Source organism: Maniola jurtina, chromosome 1, assembly GCF_905333055.1.
Source record: "Maniola jurtina chromosome 1, ilManJurt1.1, whole genome shotgun sequence".
In the NCBI taxonomy this organism is placed as follows: domain Eukaryota; kingdom Metazoa; phylum Arthropoda; class Insecta; order Lepidoptera; family Nymphalidae; genus Maniola; species Maniola jurtina.
The window spans coordinates 6,392,615-6,409,908 of NC_060029.1; the positions used below are offsets into that span (position 1 = coordinate 6,392,615).

Consider the following 17,294-nt stretch of genomic DNA (forward strand, 5'->3'; position numbering starts at 1 on the left):
ATCACACCGACATGTGAGGGTTTGTATCTGTTTTATTTCGTAAAATATGCGGGTGTAACAAATTTGTCAAGTTCCCTATGCTTCGGTACGGATTTTTATACTTTACGGACGCGGCGCGAGTTTCTTTACGCGGCGCGGGTTTTATACGGACGGATAAATGGGTTTTTTCGTTGGGCGCCAATGTAACGTAGCAAGGAGGCTGGGGTGTGCAACGTCCTTACTACGTACATAAAGGATAGGGAACCCTGCCTGACTTGTCAGCTAAGAAAAACAATGATCACACACAAACCGTTATCTATTTATTTACGTCTAAATATTATATCTACTGTACATGGAGTTTTACTGACCGCCGTTATTAACAACACAAGATACTTCTACCCTTCGCGGAGGGTTTCACAACGACGCGGGCAATTCGGGTCGGACTATAGACGGGGTTGCACGGGCGACCTACGTCGGTACGTAACGAGGATCGCTTCGTGGACGGAGACCGGAGAAGGGGTGAACGCGCGGGCGGGACGTGCGGTATTGTTGTGCCACCAAGCAGAGGGCCTGGTTGCTTCAACGCTACCTGTGTCGCTGGACTCCTTCCCCCAGATCGAGCAGCGATGTTAAAGATCACACCGACCTATGCGGGGCGAAGAAGCCGAGCGACTCTCCTGATCTGGCGGCTGCTGCCGTATTTATACACTGGGGAATGGGCGGAGCCTAACCGGTGGCGTGATCAACGCGCGGCAGTCGCGGAGCTTGCTGATTGGCCGGTCGGGTTGCTGAGTCGATCACGCGTTGCTGTCGTGGAAGATTCTCGATGCTTCTACGCCGGCCGGCATGTAGGCTGTTTGTGACTCATCGTCACAATGATGATGATGATGAGGTTATTGTCCACAAAGACACTGCGCCTCGACTCCACTCCACTCTGCCGGTATGCGTTGCGACTAACTAGAATTAAACATTTTATTTAGATTTGGCATCTACAAGAACAATTTCATGTATGTGCAAACGTGGCCACTTGAGCGTTGAATTTGTTCTTGACCCTTAATCAAGTACGTGATTCGGTGATTGATACTCGTAGCAACTATTGATATATTTTAACCAAAAATAAATTATACTTGTGGTAACAGTATTTTCACCATGTATTTTCAGAGCGAAGTTCGCACTGGGCTTTCGACCGACGGAAGAGCGCGAGGAGGGCTCGCCACCAGATCCGCCATCGCCGCACTCACCGCCACCGCCCGAAGAAGCGGAGAGAATCATTTCTACCTTATTGCCTAAGTAAGTACTTACATCTATACTATACCTAATAAGTTGATGACATTGCCCTTGAGTTCGATCTCGCTTGATGGATGTAGTCTAAGGTTTGAGCGAGCTAACCTGGAAGGAAAATGGCAGTTTTATTAAATTCATGCTCCTAATCCTACCGAAATGCTATATCGCTTGGTGGCGGGGTTTTGCTGGTAGGTAGTGCAGCGGCCACGGCCAAAGCCTCCCACCAGAGAGATAAATATCAAGGGCCCTATTTGTTAATAGCTTACACATTGTAGTCATTACATTTACTTTTCCATAGTTTGGGCATAGGCCTTTCTTAATGAACGCCAATATTCACCTTATTTTATCCCAACCACCCTCATTCCTATAGTCAGCAGTACGTGCACTTTTAATATAGCTAGAGCTTAATTACTTGGTATTTTGTTAAATCCAAAATAATAATATGTTAAGTATTTTCAACACTAGGTATCGCTTTATCAATTACGAGGACAGAAATACAATTTCCAACTGCTCAGCCTGTTATTGGCATAAAATAAGTACCTACTTAATTACCTGCAATTTTTTTGATAATAATGTTAACACAGTAATTTTCCCTATTTACAGAGTATCGCCCGCAAATTCTGCAAAACGCACCAATTCCGTCGAAAAATGTGGCGCCGAAGAAAAACTGGACTCTATCATTAGCGTCAATGGGATCACAACTGCGACGCAAACTACATTTGTAAGTAAATATGTACATAGAATTGCTTATTATAGTTATAGCACAGATCGCGGTTAAAAAAATAGTCTCCCCCAACGACAATATTCCACCGGTTTTAATTTGAAACCTGGTCTTTCGAATTTCAGTCAGTTAGGAACATTATACCTACGCTTCTAAACTATTTTCTCTAATAATACAATGATTGTTATAAATTTTCAGCCGAAGACTAGACATCAACGTCCATACGGGTGGGAAAAAGATAATATTGAAACGCATGGTTTCCAATTACAACAACCACCGGTGCCTCCGTTCAAATTTTCTTCACTGCAGCACGGCGCGCGACCACCTTATCCAGAGAGTATCCCAAGTTGGCTCCCGCCGAGGCATTCAGCTCTGCCTATCACCAATAAAAAATCACCTAGTTACGAAAATCCTCCAGTATTCCCATTCATGGGCTTCTCTAGCGAATTTAACGACAAGCCTTATAATGAACATCCGGTGACAATTTATCCTGGACCTAACATTCAGTATAATCGCCAGTCACATTCTCCGACGTACAAAATTTCTCCATCCAATAGTAAGAGCATCGATAAAAGAAACGTCAAAAGGGACAGCAGGTCGGATGGGGAAATGCTGTCGCCAAAGAGTAAATTACCTCCGCGTACTCTCGCCAGTTCTATGGAGAGACATAGAGAAGTGTGTAGAGGATCCTCGGAGGACGTGATGGATGGCTGCAAATTGCGAGGTTCGAGCAGAGGCAACGATGAAGAACATTTTTCGGATGACTCGCTAGAAGAGTCGTTCCCGCCACCGCCGCCCGCAGTCAGCACACCTTCGAAACGCAATTCCATTGCTTGGGAAGTGTCTCTCGATGGTGACGATCCCCTTCTCACACCAGGAAGTACAAAGGTAAAAAAATATCATAGTAGGTAGGTGTATATTTAGGTATACATTGGGGCACAAATAACACTAACTTTAGATATTAGTTGCTTTATTAATCGACCTGTACGTAAACAATGGCGGACTAGGTTTATACAACTATGACGTGTTATCACACTAAAGAGCCTGACGTAAAATTACACGCAATGCAGAATCCATACAAATTTAGCACAATCACAACGAAGCGCTGCGCTGGAACATCTTCCCCCCCGTTGAAATGACAATTTCAACCTTTCGGTTCATCCGCTGTAGTTAGTAGGCAAAGACGAGTGAACGACCGACGCACACGGCCTTTGGTCGTATGGATGTCTGCGACTCTTGACACTCCATCCAGTCCAGGGAAAAGCTGTACAACTCGTCTTAAGCGCCAACACAATGGGGGTGCGCCGTCTTCAGATAAAAGCTCCATAATGCCATCGCTGAGACGCGCAGTAACTTCGTTTGGTTATTTTGTCCTTTGTTCAGGAAGGTGCCCTTCTACCATCGTTGCAAATATGCTGCTTTATGCTCTTAATGCGTTCATAACGTATTCGCTGATTGTCGGTACAGTCTTCAGATGCTGACGAAGGTAATACAGCCAAGGGCCTTCATATGATGAAGTGTCCAGGAGTGAGGGACAGTAAGTTATTAGGACAGGATGAAAGGAACACAAAGGTCGGCTATTAAGAACTGCTTCCACTTGTGCAAACAAAGTTGAAAGCTCAAGCAATAAATGATTGACTGATAAACAAATGAATAAGTTCCCGATTGTATTTATGTACCGCGTTTTAGCGGAGTTCATGCCCAGGCAACCCAGACAAACTCAAAGAGGATCGTAAGCTGATATAAATTTAAATATAATATCTTGTTGACTTGCAAAATCAGATAGAAGTTTCATTTACTTATTTTGCAAAATTTATTTTTACTTGCTAGTTTAGGAACTAACGCATCATTATAGGCTGTGGCTTTGTTGACAACCACTGAGCTTACAGGACCAGATATCAGCCACCCTAGGCGAGAATTTCTCAGGTTTGGTTTCCCAGGCCCAAGCGCAATCTTTTCTGTTCCTAGTATGTCCCAAAACAAATCGGCTCCAATCAGAACATCAACTGGAAATGGTTTATAAAATTTAGGATCAGCCAATAAAACATCTTTGGGTAAATTTAAGGAATCAATATTAACGGGGTGCTTAGGTATCTCTCCTGTTAGTTCATTAAGTACAAGGCTTGACATATTTATACTGAAGGTACTATTTATAGAATTTATTTGTAAATCGCAACTCTCTGACACATTATCCAAACTATTTCTTCCTATTCCTATGACCTTAAGCGAGTCAATAGGATTTGATTTTAATTGTAGTCTATTCTTTAGATTTTTGGAAATAAATGACACTTGACTGCCACAGTCTAGAAGCGCTCTAACCTTGACCTTTTGCCGGTTCAATGGATTAGTAACTTCCACAATAGCTGTTGATAAAAGAATTTGCTTTGAATTTTGTCTTGAAAAGTTAACCATTAATTCATCATCACTACTATTATCTATATCATCCACATCAACGTGGTGGCTAGTAGTCTGACTCGGACTATGGAGCAAATTATTATGCAACTCCCCGCACTGACAAGGGCGCAGGCGGCAATTATTGGCCATGTGTCCTTGACGAAGGCAGTTCACACATAATTTGTATTTATTAACCTCCTTCATCCTTTCGTCTACACTCTTTGATTTAAAGGTAGGGCAATCGTAAATTTTATGATTATTATTGCATATAACACAAGAAAGAACGTTAATTGACCTTCTAAACTTATTCACTGATGCAAATGATTTAGTATAAGATGCTTGTTGCTTATTGAGATTATCATTTGGAGTTGAAATATTACGTACACTATTGATGTGGGGCTTAGAACCAGAGCTGTCATGCCTACTTGTACGGTTTAAAGCATCTAGCACATTCGCACGATCAATCATAAATTTAAAAAACTGTTCCAAAGTTGGAGCGTCATCGTCTAAATTGTTGCGGTGCTCTTCCCATTTTATAAGTGTGGTGCTATCCAATTTAGAAGCCAGCATAAAAATAATCAACACGTCCCACTGGTCCGTTGGCTGTCCTAAACTGGCCAGCGCGCGCAAATTTTTTGTCACGTGATCGACCAAGAATCTTAAGGACTTCTCTGATTCGCGTGGAAGCTGCTTAAAATTAAACAATGAATTTAAATGATGATTTATCAAAATCCTTTTATTGTTGTATCGATTGCATAGCAAATTCCACGCTTCAGAATAATTAGCGGATGAAACTTCTAGATTTGAAATGATTCGTGCTGCCTCGCCTTCTAAATATGAAATAAGGTAATGAAATTTGTGAATATCAGTGAGACGCGAATTTTTATGAATCAAGCATTCAAACGTATCACGAAACTCCATCCAACGAAAACACGCGCCATCAAACTTAGCAATTTCAATACGAGGTAGTTTTAACCCAATTTCTTGATTCTCAGAATGGCAAGAATTGTCAAGAAACGAGCCTAGTCTCATATGCTCACACTCAACCTTTTTTGTGAATTTTTCCACCAATGTTTTGGCCGTGGCAATGTTAATAATGATATCGTGTTCTATGCTTTCACGTTCATCGATTTCGGTAGCAATATTTTCTGGACATAAAACCTCGATGTCACTTTGCAAGTCATCAACTCTAACTGACAATGCCTCGAACTTGGCAAGCTTAAGATTCAACTCAGTTAATTGAATGTTGTTCAAGTCGGGCTTAATAGCAAGTCCGCTCAAGTAATTCTTAAATTTAGTGATCTGTCCTTTGGCGGACGTTCGCTTGACTAATAATTCCTTTAAGCCCTGTTTTTTATCACTTTCGGTAGGCATTGTTAGTTATTCGATGTCAGGTAATCAAAACTAATAACTTTAACTCAATAAACTAAATGAAAACAATAAGCTCACGTTCCTCGTTTCGGTTGCGCTAGGATGCCAGGCTGAAGACCACCAAACGCCTTGATTACCCGCGTGCTGCATGCGATAAATAACTGCTGCTGTCATGCAGCAGTCGCGCAGCACAACGCTGGTTACAGCCTGGAATAGTCGGCAGAACTATCTAAGTATTTATATCAAATAAAGTTCACGATAATCACAAATTTAATTTTTTATTCACAAAGTAGGTGGGTTGAAAAAACTTTCACTGCGCTTTATCTCGTAATTTTACGTTCCTTAATGATATTTTACACTAATTACAACACGAACGAAACCTTATCTACACAAATAAATGCAATTCCTAATAGCTTTAGCCACTATTTTGGAAATTTGGATAAGAAAAAAGTAGGACAAAGGATGGACACTTATCTTGATATTTCTGCGTCGTGATGCAATATTTTCGCTGTACTGCTGGTTCACGCTGCTTGGTTCCCCTCATGGGCCACCATTATGTATATTTAGGTATACATTGGGGCACAAATAACACTAACTTTAGATATTAGTTGCTTTATTAATCGACCTGTACGTAAACAATGGCGGACTAGGTTTATACAACTATGACGTGTTATCACACTAAAGAGCCTGACGTAAAATTACACGCAATGCAGAATCCATACAAATTTAGCACAATCACAACGAAGCGCTGCGCTGGAACAGTAGGTAACACTCTTAAACTAAAATGAACTCCATTTGAAATTCTTACCTAAAGTTTTGCTAAAACTACCAAAGAAAGAGCCCAGAAGGTATAGTTTTTACCTAGTGGATACCTTATGAGCTTTCGCTAAAATATATGTTCACTCAAAATAAAATAAATATATCTAGATTTTTGGGCTTTTCATAAATTTTTTGATTATGTTCTAGGTTATAGGGAGACGACGAAGGAAATCCGGAGACCAATCTCATTCAAGCACCAGTTCCATACCTCAACGTTTAGATGACGACTGGGGTGAAGAATATTGGCCTCCACCTCCACCGATATCTCAATGCGAACCTATCGCGTCACCAATTTCGGATGCAGAACCCGAACTTCGTCGAACCCAAGATCTTGCCTCAGGCACATACGTCATTAGAAAGGGCAAGAATCGAAAACAATTACCAGCCTTTAATAAAAATGCCAATAATAAGACACAATCTAATTCCAATAACCTCATACAGAGTCATAGTTTAAACAGAAGCATCGACAAATCCATAGATGGCTCCAGCATTTCAATAAGTGGGTCAGGATCTGTCGGTTCCTACAATTCTAGGCCAAGTTCGGATTTAAGTTTACCTCAATCACGATATAGTGCTGACCTAAATTCGCGATTAAGTCGGGAACTTAACACTCCAAACTCTAGATATAGTATTGACCTTTGTACTCCGAATTATAGATTAAGTAAAGAAATTACGTCACCTAAGTCAAGACTAAGTTTGGATCTCAATAATGGTCAAGATAGGTACATAAATCCAGAGTATTACGCACATAGTCCTAAAAGTAGACAAGTAAATAGTGATAAAATTACTATTGGATCCAAGAATAATAGTGTTCAAAATAAATTGTCTCCGCAGGCTAGATTTACAGATTTTAAAAAATATTCTTCTACTTTTGATAATATTCAGTCTCTAATAAAAGAGGGTAAAGTTGAAGAGACTCCTCCATCAGAATGCAATGAAACCGTTGGTGAACTTTCTACCGTGCCTCCAAATATGGTTCGTGTTATATCGCTTCCAAGTCTAGGAGCCGAAGGAGACAGCAATAGTGCTAGTCGTCAAGCTCTCATAACTACCGTCGAGGAAGAGGAAGACCAAGAAAGCGGGGAACCAGGATCTAGCGGCGAGACTTCACCGCTTCGCAAAATTGAAAATAATATTAGCGCAATACTGAGCCAAGGTCGGGACCAAAAACTTTTTACCCCATACGTACCAAAAGACTGGAATATTCATAAGGACGAGTACTGTGATGAAATATCTAAAGATATATTAGAAAAGCATTTTCGTTATAGCTCTAGGGATAAACAAAAAAGACACGATATTCAAAAATCATCAAGCCACAATGAAATTCAGACTCAGAGATCGATAGAGAGGCGAGAGCGATCGTCTAGTAGAAGATCAAATAGCATGCATAAGTCAACCAGTGCTAAAGACGTGCCAGTTGGTTTAATGCGGCAACCGTCTTCTTCTGATTCTGCAGTGTCAAGTGGAGGCGATTTCCCTCTAAATGTTCAAATTGTAGAGCATCCGTATAGGCATAATCAGTTACCCCCATCGCCAAATATGGGGCACGAAATGGGACCCTTACCGCAAACGCCAGAATCTCCAAAGTTCCCACCTTTGCCGCCCTCGCCTGTACAAGAAGTAGAAGATGAGTACACAGAAATCATGCAACCCACAGACAGACGGCACGGCAAAAAAGCCGATACTCTACCGACACCCACTTTAGAATCTAGAAGAAGGTACCTTAAAATATTTTTAATACCTTTACCCCATAGCATAGTCAAGGCTGGTGTACGCCCAAGCAACAATATGCGAAAATTTGGCATTAGACAAATGGAAATATGCATTTTGGCAAACTTTGGCGTAAAACAGTCTTTATACAAGGTGTTATTTTGAGAGAGATTGGCGGAGGTGCAAAACAAACTAGGTATTTTAGTTTCAACGTTTAACTTTTCTTTAAATTTAAGATTTAAAAAAAAAAGCAAAACTAAAGCAAAGACTTTTTAAAAATCTTATTTTCAGAATATCAAAAGATTCTAGGTAGGTATATCTGTAAATTTAACAGACTTACCTGGCTGACTGATCTATTAACGCTCAGCCTAACTCTAGGCGACTAACTTGGAAAATCGTATATTGAACGTAATTGATTTTGTGGCGGCTTTAACGTTTCGAAGCCATTCACTGGAGACCCGAGAGACGCGCCGTTACGGCCAGTTAGAAATAAGAAAACGTCCAACAGTAACTCTTATAGAAACAAAAACTAACTGCACCGTTTTCATCAAACAGTCCAAACCTGAAACAGCAAGATCTTTCGCTCTCTTGTATAGTTGCTAATTTTGACTTATTTGATGTTAGAACTTAAACGACGACATCTGCCCATTGTTTTTTCCTTTCGAGATTTTTTAAGGAAAGTGTACATACAGGTATGATTCCGAGCTGCGTATGAATAATATATAATATAATATTATTGAAAATCTACGTACTGACTGAATTCCTCTACTTCTACTACCTACTTTGTTTAAGTTTTTGCCTCGCTGATCGCTCCCAAAACAACACACAGTACAGTCACCAAAACTACACTGCATTTATCACACCTATTTTCAATGTCTAAATTTTTTTTTTTACCATACCGACTCCAGAGTTCAGACCCATGCTGGAAACTGTTCTCTTCTCGTTTTTATACCTTGAACCATTTGTCTTTCACATAAAAACCGCCTCCCAACCAAGAGAGGCGAGAGGTCGCATTTTCGTGCCTTGCAGGGCCCGCTTTAGATTAACTACTATAACATATTAGACATCTAATTCTTCTTAATAGTTCTTTAAATCTTGCAGGCCGTCAGAACCGCCTGCAGTGCCCCCACATCGCGATACCACAAACAGCCTTAAAACGAGATCAATGGAGACCAGTTACAATAAGAATAGAAGAAATAGTAATTTCAAAAGTGGTTCAACAGACAGAAGAACTTTACCTACTGGTATGTAAAACATGTTCATGTCCTACGTATTTCCAATTCTGTTCAATGTCCGAAGGCCTAAGAAGACTTTTAAAGCTGAGGACGTGACACGTATTTTTGGTCCCAAATCAGAAACCGCTATTTAATAACCATATTCAAAAGGGAAACGAAATAGATATGATTAATGTTTGGAACTCTGTAATTTCAAGATATCTAGTTACTAGCAATATTAACGAATTCCGTATTTTAGCGGTTACAACTTTGTATTTAGTAACATTTAAAGTTACTGTTTGGAATTTGATTTTAAGCCTTTTATAATGGCGCAGTTCAAAATTAAACAATGTACTTGACTTACCGATATAATGCTCGAATCCTAACTGTTATACTCGTAGTATAACTGTACAAGCAAATGCTCCTGGTGAGTACGCAACTTAAAAGATAAAGTAGACAGATGTTTACTATAAAATTGGAATGAAATAGTCAGAAAAAAGATAAGTTCCCATCTAACTTATTCGACGTAGCATTTTCAAGATACCCAGCTGAAAATATTATATTACTTGCAGATACTGGAGCTAGCGGTGCCAGACGAAGAACCCTACAGCGCCAGAGTCGGGAAACCTCGTCTAACGTGCGCGGTCAACTTCAGACATCAGCTAGCCTGCCAGAAACACCGGTGTTCGCTCGTGGTTGTGATGTACCACGAACGCCGCCGAGGAATTCCACTGGACCGCCGAGAAACAATACTGTTAACTCTATGCAGACCATTGGTTAGCTATCACACTTCACACTATAATATTATAAAGGCGAAAGTTTGCGTGTATGTGTGTATGTTTGTTACTCCTTCACGCAAAAACTACTGGACGGATTTGGCTGAAATTTAGGATGGAGATAGACTATACCCTGGATTAACACATAGGATATACTCAAACCTATATTCACGCGAATAAAGTCGCGGGCATCACCTAGCTTCATTATAATTCCAGTCACTACCCAGTACCCATATATTATTAAATGCGAAAATGTGTTAGTGTGTCGGATTTTGGTGTGTTGGTTTGCCCTTCAATCACGGCGCTTCTTTGGATCCCGGAAAATTGAAGAGTTCCTATGGGATTTTGAAAATCCTAAATGCACGCGGATGAAGTTGCGGGCATTTGTTCATAATTATCATTATAACAGATTAAAAGGTTAATAGTTTGTAACATATTCTTAAAAAATGTAAACAGTTTAAACGAGATAAAACAACAACTCTCAAGATACACTTTATGAAAGCTGGTTAATAAAAAATTTCTTTAAAAAAAGGAAGCTGAAAGCTCTTTACAAAAACACTCTAGGGGTAGCAGACACAAGACTGCGTAGAGTCGAGGTGATATGATTTCGCTCTGAGCCACATTTGGCCTATATGCATTATTCAAGGCTATTTAGCCGGCAATTGAAATAATTCTTTAGTCTTCCATTAAAAATTAAACCTTAACACTTTGCGTTAAGGATTAAATTTTAAAAGCTAATAAAAAACATGTGGTTGCTTGTTAGTTACTTATGAGAAAATTAATTAGTAATGATTTTTTTTTAATACAGGAAGTAGCGCAACATTAGGAGGCTATGGACGTGGTTCTGTGATGGGTACCTCTGGAGTATGTACTGGAGCGGATCTGCTTCGCTTAGGCGGACCCCCACGCGGCTGGTACCCCAGACAACGACATCGGTAATTTAATTATTTGTTTGTTAAGCAAAATCAACTCCAACGTGGAACCTAGGTATCTAGATTGAGAACGCTGGTGCGCTAGCCCGATCCGAATCAGAGAAAAGCGACTAAAGAACGAACTTCAATTCGAATTTTGGTCCGAAGGTGACTACTTTATCCTAGTCCAAGAAAATACGATAGGTAACTACACTATTATGGACCTGTTGTTGTCTGTATATAAAATAAATAAAATAGTAGGTGGGAAGCAGGAGCTGTGATTGGTATTTTTCTACGTGATTAGATCAGAAATTAGGAGCTCCGTTGGAGAACCAGATTAACCGACATGGCTCAGCAGGTTGCGAAGCTGAAGTGCCAATGGACACATAGTTCGAAAAACCGATAGATGTTGGGACTCAAGGTGCTACAATGGCAACCTCGCTCCAGAAAGCGCAACGTTGGAAGCCTCCCTCACTAGATTGACAGTCGCTGATCGTTTTTCCCTGTGTTGGAGACAATACTCAGAGAAACTTTCAGCTTTTATAAAATAACGAAGGTCTGGCCCTTGCTGGCTCTCTCTATAAGGTAATGATGTACGTAAATACTTGAGAATAGAAAGCATAAAGGCTTGGACAAATAAATCCAGTGCCAGCACTTTGCAGCACGGTATGACGTCATACTGAACTCATGTACGATTTGTTATACAAGGACGCTCACCACAATGTAGAGCCAGAACTCAACGGTAGCAACCGGGTTCTGCGCGTACTCCTCTCTTAAAAATATAAACACCTTCATCCTTAAGATCCTTGTTGATACAAGCGTTGCGTCTCAAAGGTTGTAATCAATTGCTGAGGCGCAACGCCCACCATCCGCGCGCAGTACCGAGTGTGTCCGCGACCGCAGTGCGACGACTCCTAGGCTGAAATCTATAGAGCGCACTTTGAATTTGATCGTACTTAAGACATTGTTAAAGCGAGACAGCGTTATATAGCTGGCATAAATCTGTCTCATTTTAACAGTGTTAGGTAAGAGTAAGTCAAAGTAAGTCTTAACGGTGCACACTGTTAGCACCCAAGCAGCTTTGCTCCAGTTTCACCAGTAGGTAAAGAAGTATTTTGTCACTATTCTCACCAATGAGTGTCATAGCTCTACGATCAACGGACACGTATCCATCGCGCGTCGTCTGTCCTAGCCTTAAATTATTCGTGGCACGAATCACACGCCGCAAGCACTCCTCTCGCATCACAAACATTTATCAGGGCTTTTTGTAACAATGATTAACGTCCGGCCTCTGCATTCTCAATCTTTAGATACCTCCTTCCATAGTTTGCATTAAAAGTCTTTTCCATGTGGCTTTACTAAAGTTAAAATTTACTAGTTTATGTACTTGGCACTTCTTACGGTTGAACCTTACAAAATTTAAATGAGTAAATTACTTTAAGAGGTCTCCGAATTTTTATACAAACTCCATAATAACATCTGCTCTTTGTTAAAGGCCGGCTTCAACGGAGCACCTGGACAGAATAACAACATCGTCAAAAATAGCGTTGGACCACCCCGTGGCCTGGGAGAGTTCAGCGGCACGTAAACCACTGACGCTGCCTCCAAACTTGACGCCCAAATTCTTCCAGAAGTCCCCAAGAGAAGCATTACGAAGAGTAACGAGTCTATTAATACGAAAAGGTAAGCTTTTGTCTATCTTAATAATATGTAAGTGACTTCTTTTGGACTACCTACTTTATAGGTAAGTGGAAAGCCAACAGGTTCGATTCTTGGCAGAATTTATGATTCCTAAATTGTCTCTGGTGAGAGGCTTCGGTCGTGGCTAGTTACCACCGCAAAACCGTACCGCCAAGCGATTTAGGGTTCCGGTGCGATGCTGCGTGGAAACCGATCAGGGGATACCTCTTCCAAGTTAGCTCGTTTCCATCTTACACTGCATTATCACTTGTCGTGTGCATAGTATGTACACGGCAATACCACAGGCAATACATAGGCACAACAGGTGATATTATCGCAGTCAAAGGCTAACTTATATTGAAGTTCAAAAAAAAAGAGTGTCCACTGTGTGCCCATACAGGAACTGCACGCGGACTGATCGCAAACTGCACAGTCTGTACTCTGTCGCAGTTGCAATGCAGTTATTTCAACTGCAATCCCAACTATAATGTTCCTGTAAACCAAATGCAGTCCTGTCTAGACCCTAAGTATCTACTTACAAAAACATTTTTAGAATACCTACTACTAAATGTAAAGTAGGTACCCAAGTAATAAAGGTAGGTAGCTATCTGACATTAGAATGACAAAGTGTTTGGACCAATTGCGGCTCAACTCCAAGATAATAAAATCTAATAACTAATTAATTACTTTGTTTACTTATGATTACAATAATATGGCTGAGCACTGAACTGGTATGATGATGCAAGTCGAAGGACGACCCAATGGCTTATTATTATTAGTAATTATTACAGTAGGTCCATGGAGTCGAAGCTCGTTTAATTTTTCTGAAGAAGATATTGGGTATCAAAGGTTGATCATGAAATTAATAAGGATTATTACTTCATAAATCCATGACATTGATACAATTGCGATAATAGGGGGGAGGAGGGAAACAATAATATAAAAACTTTTTAATTGCTCCATGGATTGCTCATAATTCATAACTTTTCAGTGACTAGACCATTAGACAAATCAAGTTAAATTATTTTTAGGCCTAATGATAATGTTTTAGAACTGCGAAAGGTTGTCTCTATCAAACTACCTAGGTACACGAATGAATAAATAGTCAATTTTAAAATAATAGAGATAATTTGCATTTTGTATTATTTTATTTTTGGTATAATTTTGCAATATATTACAATGTAACTACTCGTATGTAGGTTTATGAATAATTAAAATCACGATACCTACTCGCAAAACTCGCAATTGATAAATTTTTCGTTCGATCATGTTGTCACTCTAACCAATCTTGTAGGTGTTTAGGCAAGTATTAACCCAAAGTGATGGCAATTTATAATAAGATCTCACGTCATGGTATTGCTGTTTGCTACTATGCGTAGATGCCGAATTCTTTGCATACAAGATTTTAAATGGGTACCTATACATATATCGCCCACATTGTTTATAATTATCTATATCCGCTTTCAAGAATTCCTACTATTTGTATACTGTATTACGTATAAGTATATACCTATTTACTACGTTTGCGTTTGTCTGCTTACGTCATTTTTAGGGTTTCGTACCTCAAAAGGAAAAACGGAACCCTTATCACTTTGATGCCTGTCTTTCTGTCGTGTCTGTCAAGAAAACGAAATAAATGAAATTTGGAAAGTAGATAAAGGACAATAGTACAGGTACAAGTAAAGGAAAAATCCTAAAACCGTGAATTTGTGGTTATATCATATAAAAAAAATTAAAACATGCTCACGAAAAATTTAAATCCATAAACCACTTTTATAGATGGCACTGACCTTTATTAACGTACAGAGTCCTAAATAAAGATGTTAGGTACCTATATCTTGTATGATGATACGTGAACCCTTCGTGTGCGAGTTCGACTCGCACTTGGCTGGTTTTTAGGGTTCCGTACCCTGATTTTGAAAAAATCCATGCGTACAATGTGTGAGCTAATACACTAATCTATGCAGCTAGTATAAGAATTAGGTTAGTTTTACCCGCGTGGATTTAGGTTTTTAAAAATCCTGTAGGAACTTTTGATTTCCAGGGCAAAGAGTAATTTATCCGTAACAGCCCGTCCCCGGAATGCAAGGTATCTCTGTTCTAAATTTTGTTAAAACATTTAAACAGATGGTCTTATAAAAATCCCGTGGGATCACCAGGATTTAGGAATGCAATTCCTTACAGCTTCAGGGTTGAGGAGTTGGCTCCTCGAGGTCAACGACAAAGTGTTAGGTACTTGGTATAGATTCCTTCAATGTCAATTTATAACCGACAGTTTATAAATCCCATTAGCTTTGGCGCTCAGATCCCGTACAGCATCAGGATTGGGAGTTGGAATCCAATTTTTTTATGGATCGATCCATGGTGCAATCGATTCTCTCAATGTTTCGCTATCTATTAAAAAATACGCAAATCGGTTCACAAATCTCGGGAGATATCGGCGTACATATATCGATATCGATAGCGATATTTATCGATAGATATCTATAGAAAAACACAGCTCCTCCAGTTTTGAAAGTCGGTTATAAAAGTAGCCTACATTTTGTGAAAGTCCCGTCAAAATAGATTCAGCCGTTCCGAAGATTGGCCCGTTCAAACAGACAAAATATACACAATAATTTTATATAATAGACAAAAATTTTAAAAACGTGTGATTCAGTTATAGTACCGTCGAATTTACCATATGAGCTTAATGTGAGGTAGTTATTTCGAAATTTCGATTCAAAAGCACTTGTAAAAGTTTGAATAAAAATATGTTGAATTTGAATTTGAAATTACAGACAGACACTTCAATTTTATTTATCACAAATAAAATTATATATTATAAGTAAATAAGTATAAATATAGATAGATTCAAGCATAACAGTTTTTAAAAAGTAGCGCGAAATAACGAAGCCCGCCATTTCGGCCATTAGTGTATGTCGCGCTATAGAGATGGCGCTACCCTACACTTTTTGAGTCTTGGTGGTGTGGCTGTAAAGTCTGATTTCACTAGTTTTGTTTTAGTTTTAGTGAGTCATTTTCACAAAAAAATATTTAAATAGGTGGGTCTTTACTACTTACTTTAATTTTATTATTATATAAAGTAATTAAGATTAATTAATGTTATCATGTCACAGATATTTAAATGTTAAAGTTGGATGTACCTATTGTTGGAAGTTTTAAAAATTCCTATAAGATTTAGCGTTCCAATAAGGTACCGTGTAGAAACCAAAGGAGTATGAAAACTGCCATACATTTTGCATATCCTGGTTAGCCCGCTTGACTGCATCATCACTTAACACCAAGTGAGATTGCAATCAAGGGCTAACTTGAATCTGAATAAACAAATAAAAAAATCTACATATTAAATTATAAAGAGTATTTATAGGTCCATGATTTTAAACTGCTCTATATAAACGACGTGCGTTGCATTAAATAGGTATATATGTCCAACAGTCGTGCGTACCTACCTATTGGCTGCAGATGATGCATATTATGCATTATCTTCATATTATGTATACGTACTCACATAATACATATTATTTATTCCTGTTTATTATATCAAAAAACATGTCATTAGACTTTACAATGCTCAACAATATTTTAAACTAGCTGATGCCCGCAGCTTCGCCCGCGTGGATTTAGGTTTTTAGAAATCCCGTGGGAACTTTTGAATTCCCAGGACAAAAGTAGTTTATCCGTACCGCGCGACAAAGTCTTTACTTGGTAAATATACCTTCAATATCAATTTATAACCGACGACAGTTTCTAAATCCCATCCACTTTGGTGATCAGATCCCCTGCAGCATCAGGATTGAGGAGTTGGAATCCAAATTTTTTATAGGGCAATGTCGCAAAGTTCCTCTATCGATTAAAAAAAAAATTACGCAAATCGGTTCAGAAATCTCGGAGATTTCGGTATACATAGGTAGAAAAACACAACTCCTTTTTTGGAAGTCGGTTAAAAAAGTAGCCTATGTTACACCCTGATGAATCCTCTACTTGTCTGTGAAAGTCCCGTTAAAATCGGTTCAGCCGTTCCGAAGATTAGCCTTTTCAAACAGACAGACAGACAGACAGACAGACAGACAGACAAAAATTTTAAAAACGTGTGATTCGGTTATGGTATCGTTCAAATAACCATATGAGCTTTATATGAGGTAGTTATTTCGAAATTACAGACAGACACTCCAATTTTATTTATTATTACTATAGATGCCAGGTAACATTCATAATAACGATGATTTAATTTTAAACTCTTGTTGACTGAGCTGGACGGCTATATATCAACTATTAGTCAAAGCGACTATCAAATCGTTTGTGGGCTCAAATAGGTAGGTACTGTTATTGTTCCAATCTAAATAATAAACCTACACGTCCGTCCCGCGGAACAATAACACAGTATAAGGCGCTAACAATCGTTTAGGGGACCTCAAAAGTTCGGCTGCACAAT

At 39.2% G+C, this 17,294-nt stretch overlaps 1 protein-coding gene across 1 annotated transcript in view; it reads left to right on the top strand.

Annotated features, from left to right (window-relative positions):
- LOC123868515 overlaps window positions 1-17,294 on the top strand; it is a 191,624-nt gene that overhangs the window by 141,940 nt on the left and 32,390 nt on the right. The window contains exons 6-13 of the mRNA XM_045911069.1: window positions 1,141-1,269; window positions 1,867-1,984; window positions 2,183-2,872; window positions 6,716-8,286; window positions 9,380-9,522; window positions 10,065-10,268; window positions 11,077-11,203; window positions 12,675-12,862. Coding sequence (XP_045767025.1) covers window positions 1,141-1,269; window positions 1,867-1,984; window positions 2,183-2,872; window positions 6,716-8,286; window positions 9,380-9,522; window positions 10,065-10,268; window positions 11,077-11,203; window positions 12,675-12,862 — 3,170 coding nt within the window. The remainder of the gene's footprint in view (window positions 1-1,140; window positions 1,270-1,866; window positions 1,985-2,182; window positions 2,873-6,715; window positions 8,287-9,379; window positions 9,523-10,064; window positions 10,269-11,076; window positions 11,204-12,674; window positions 12,863-17,294) is intronic.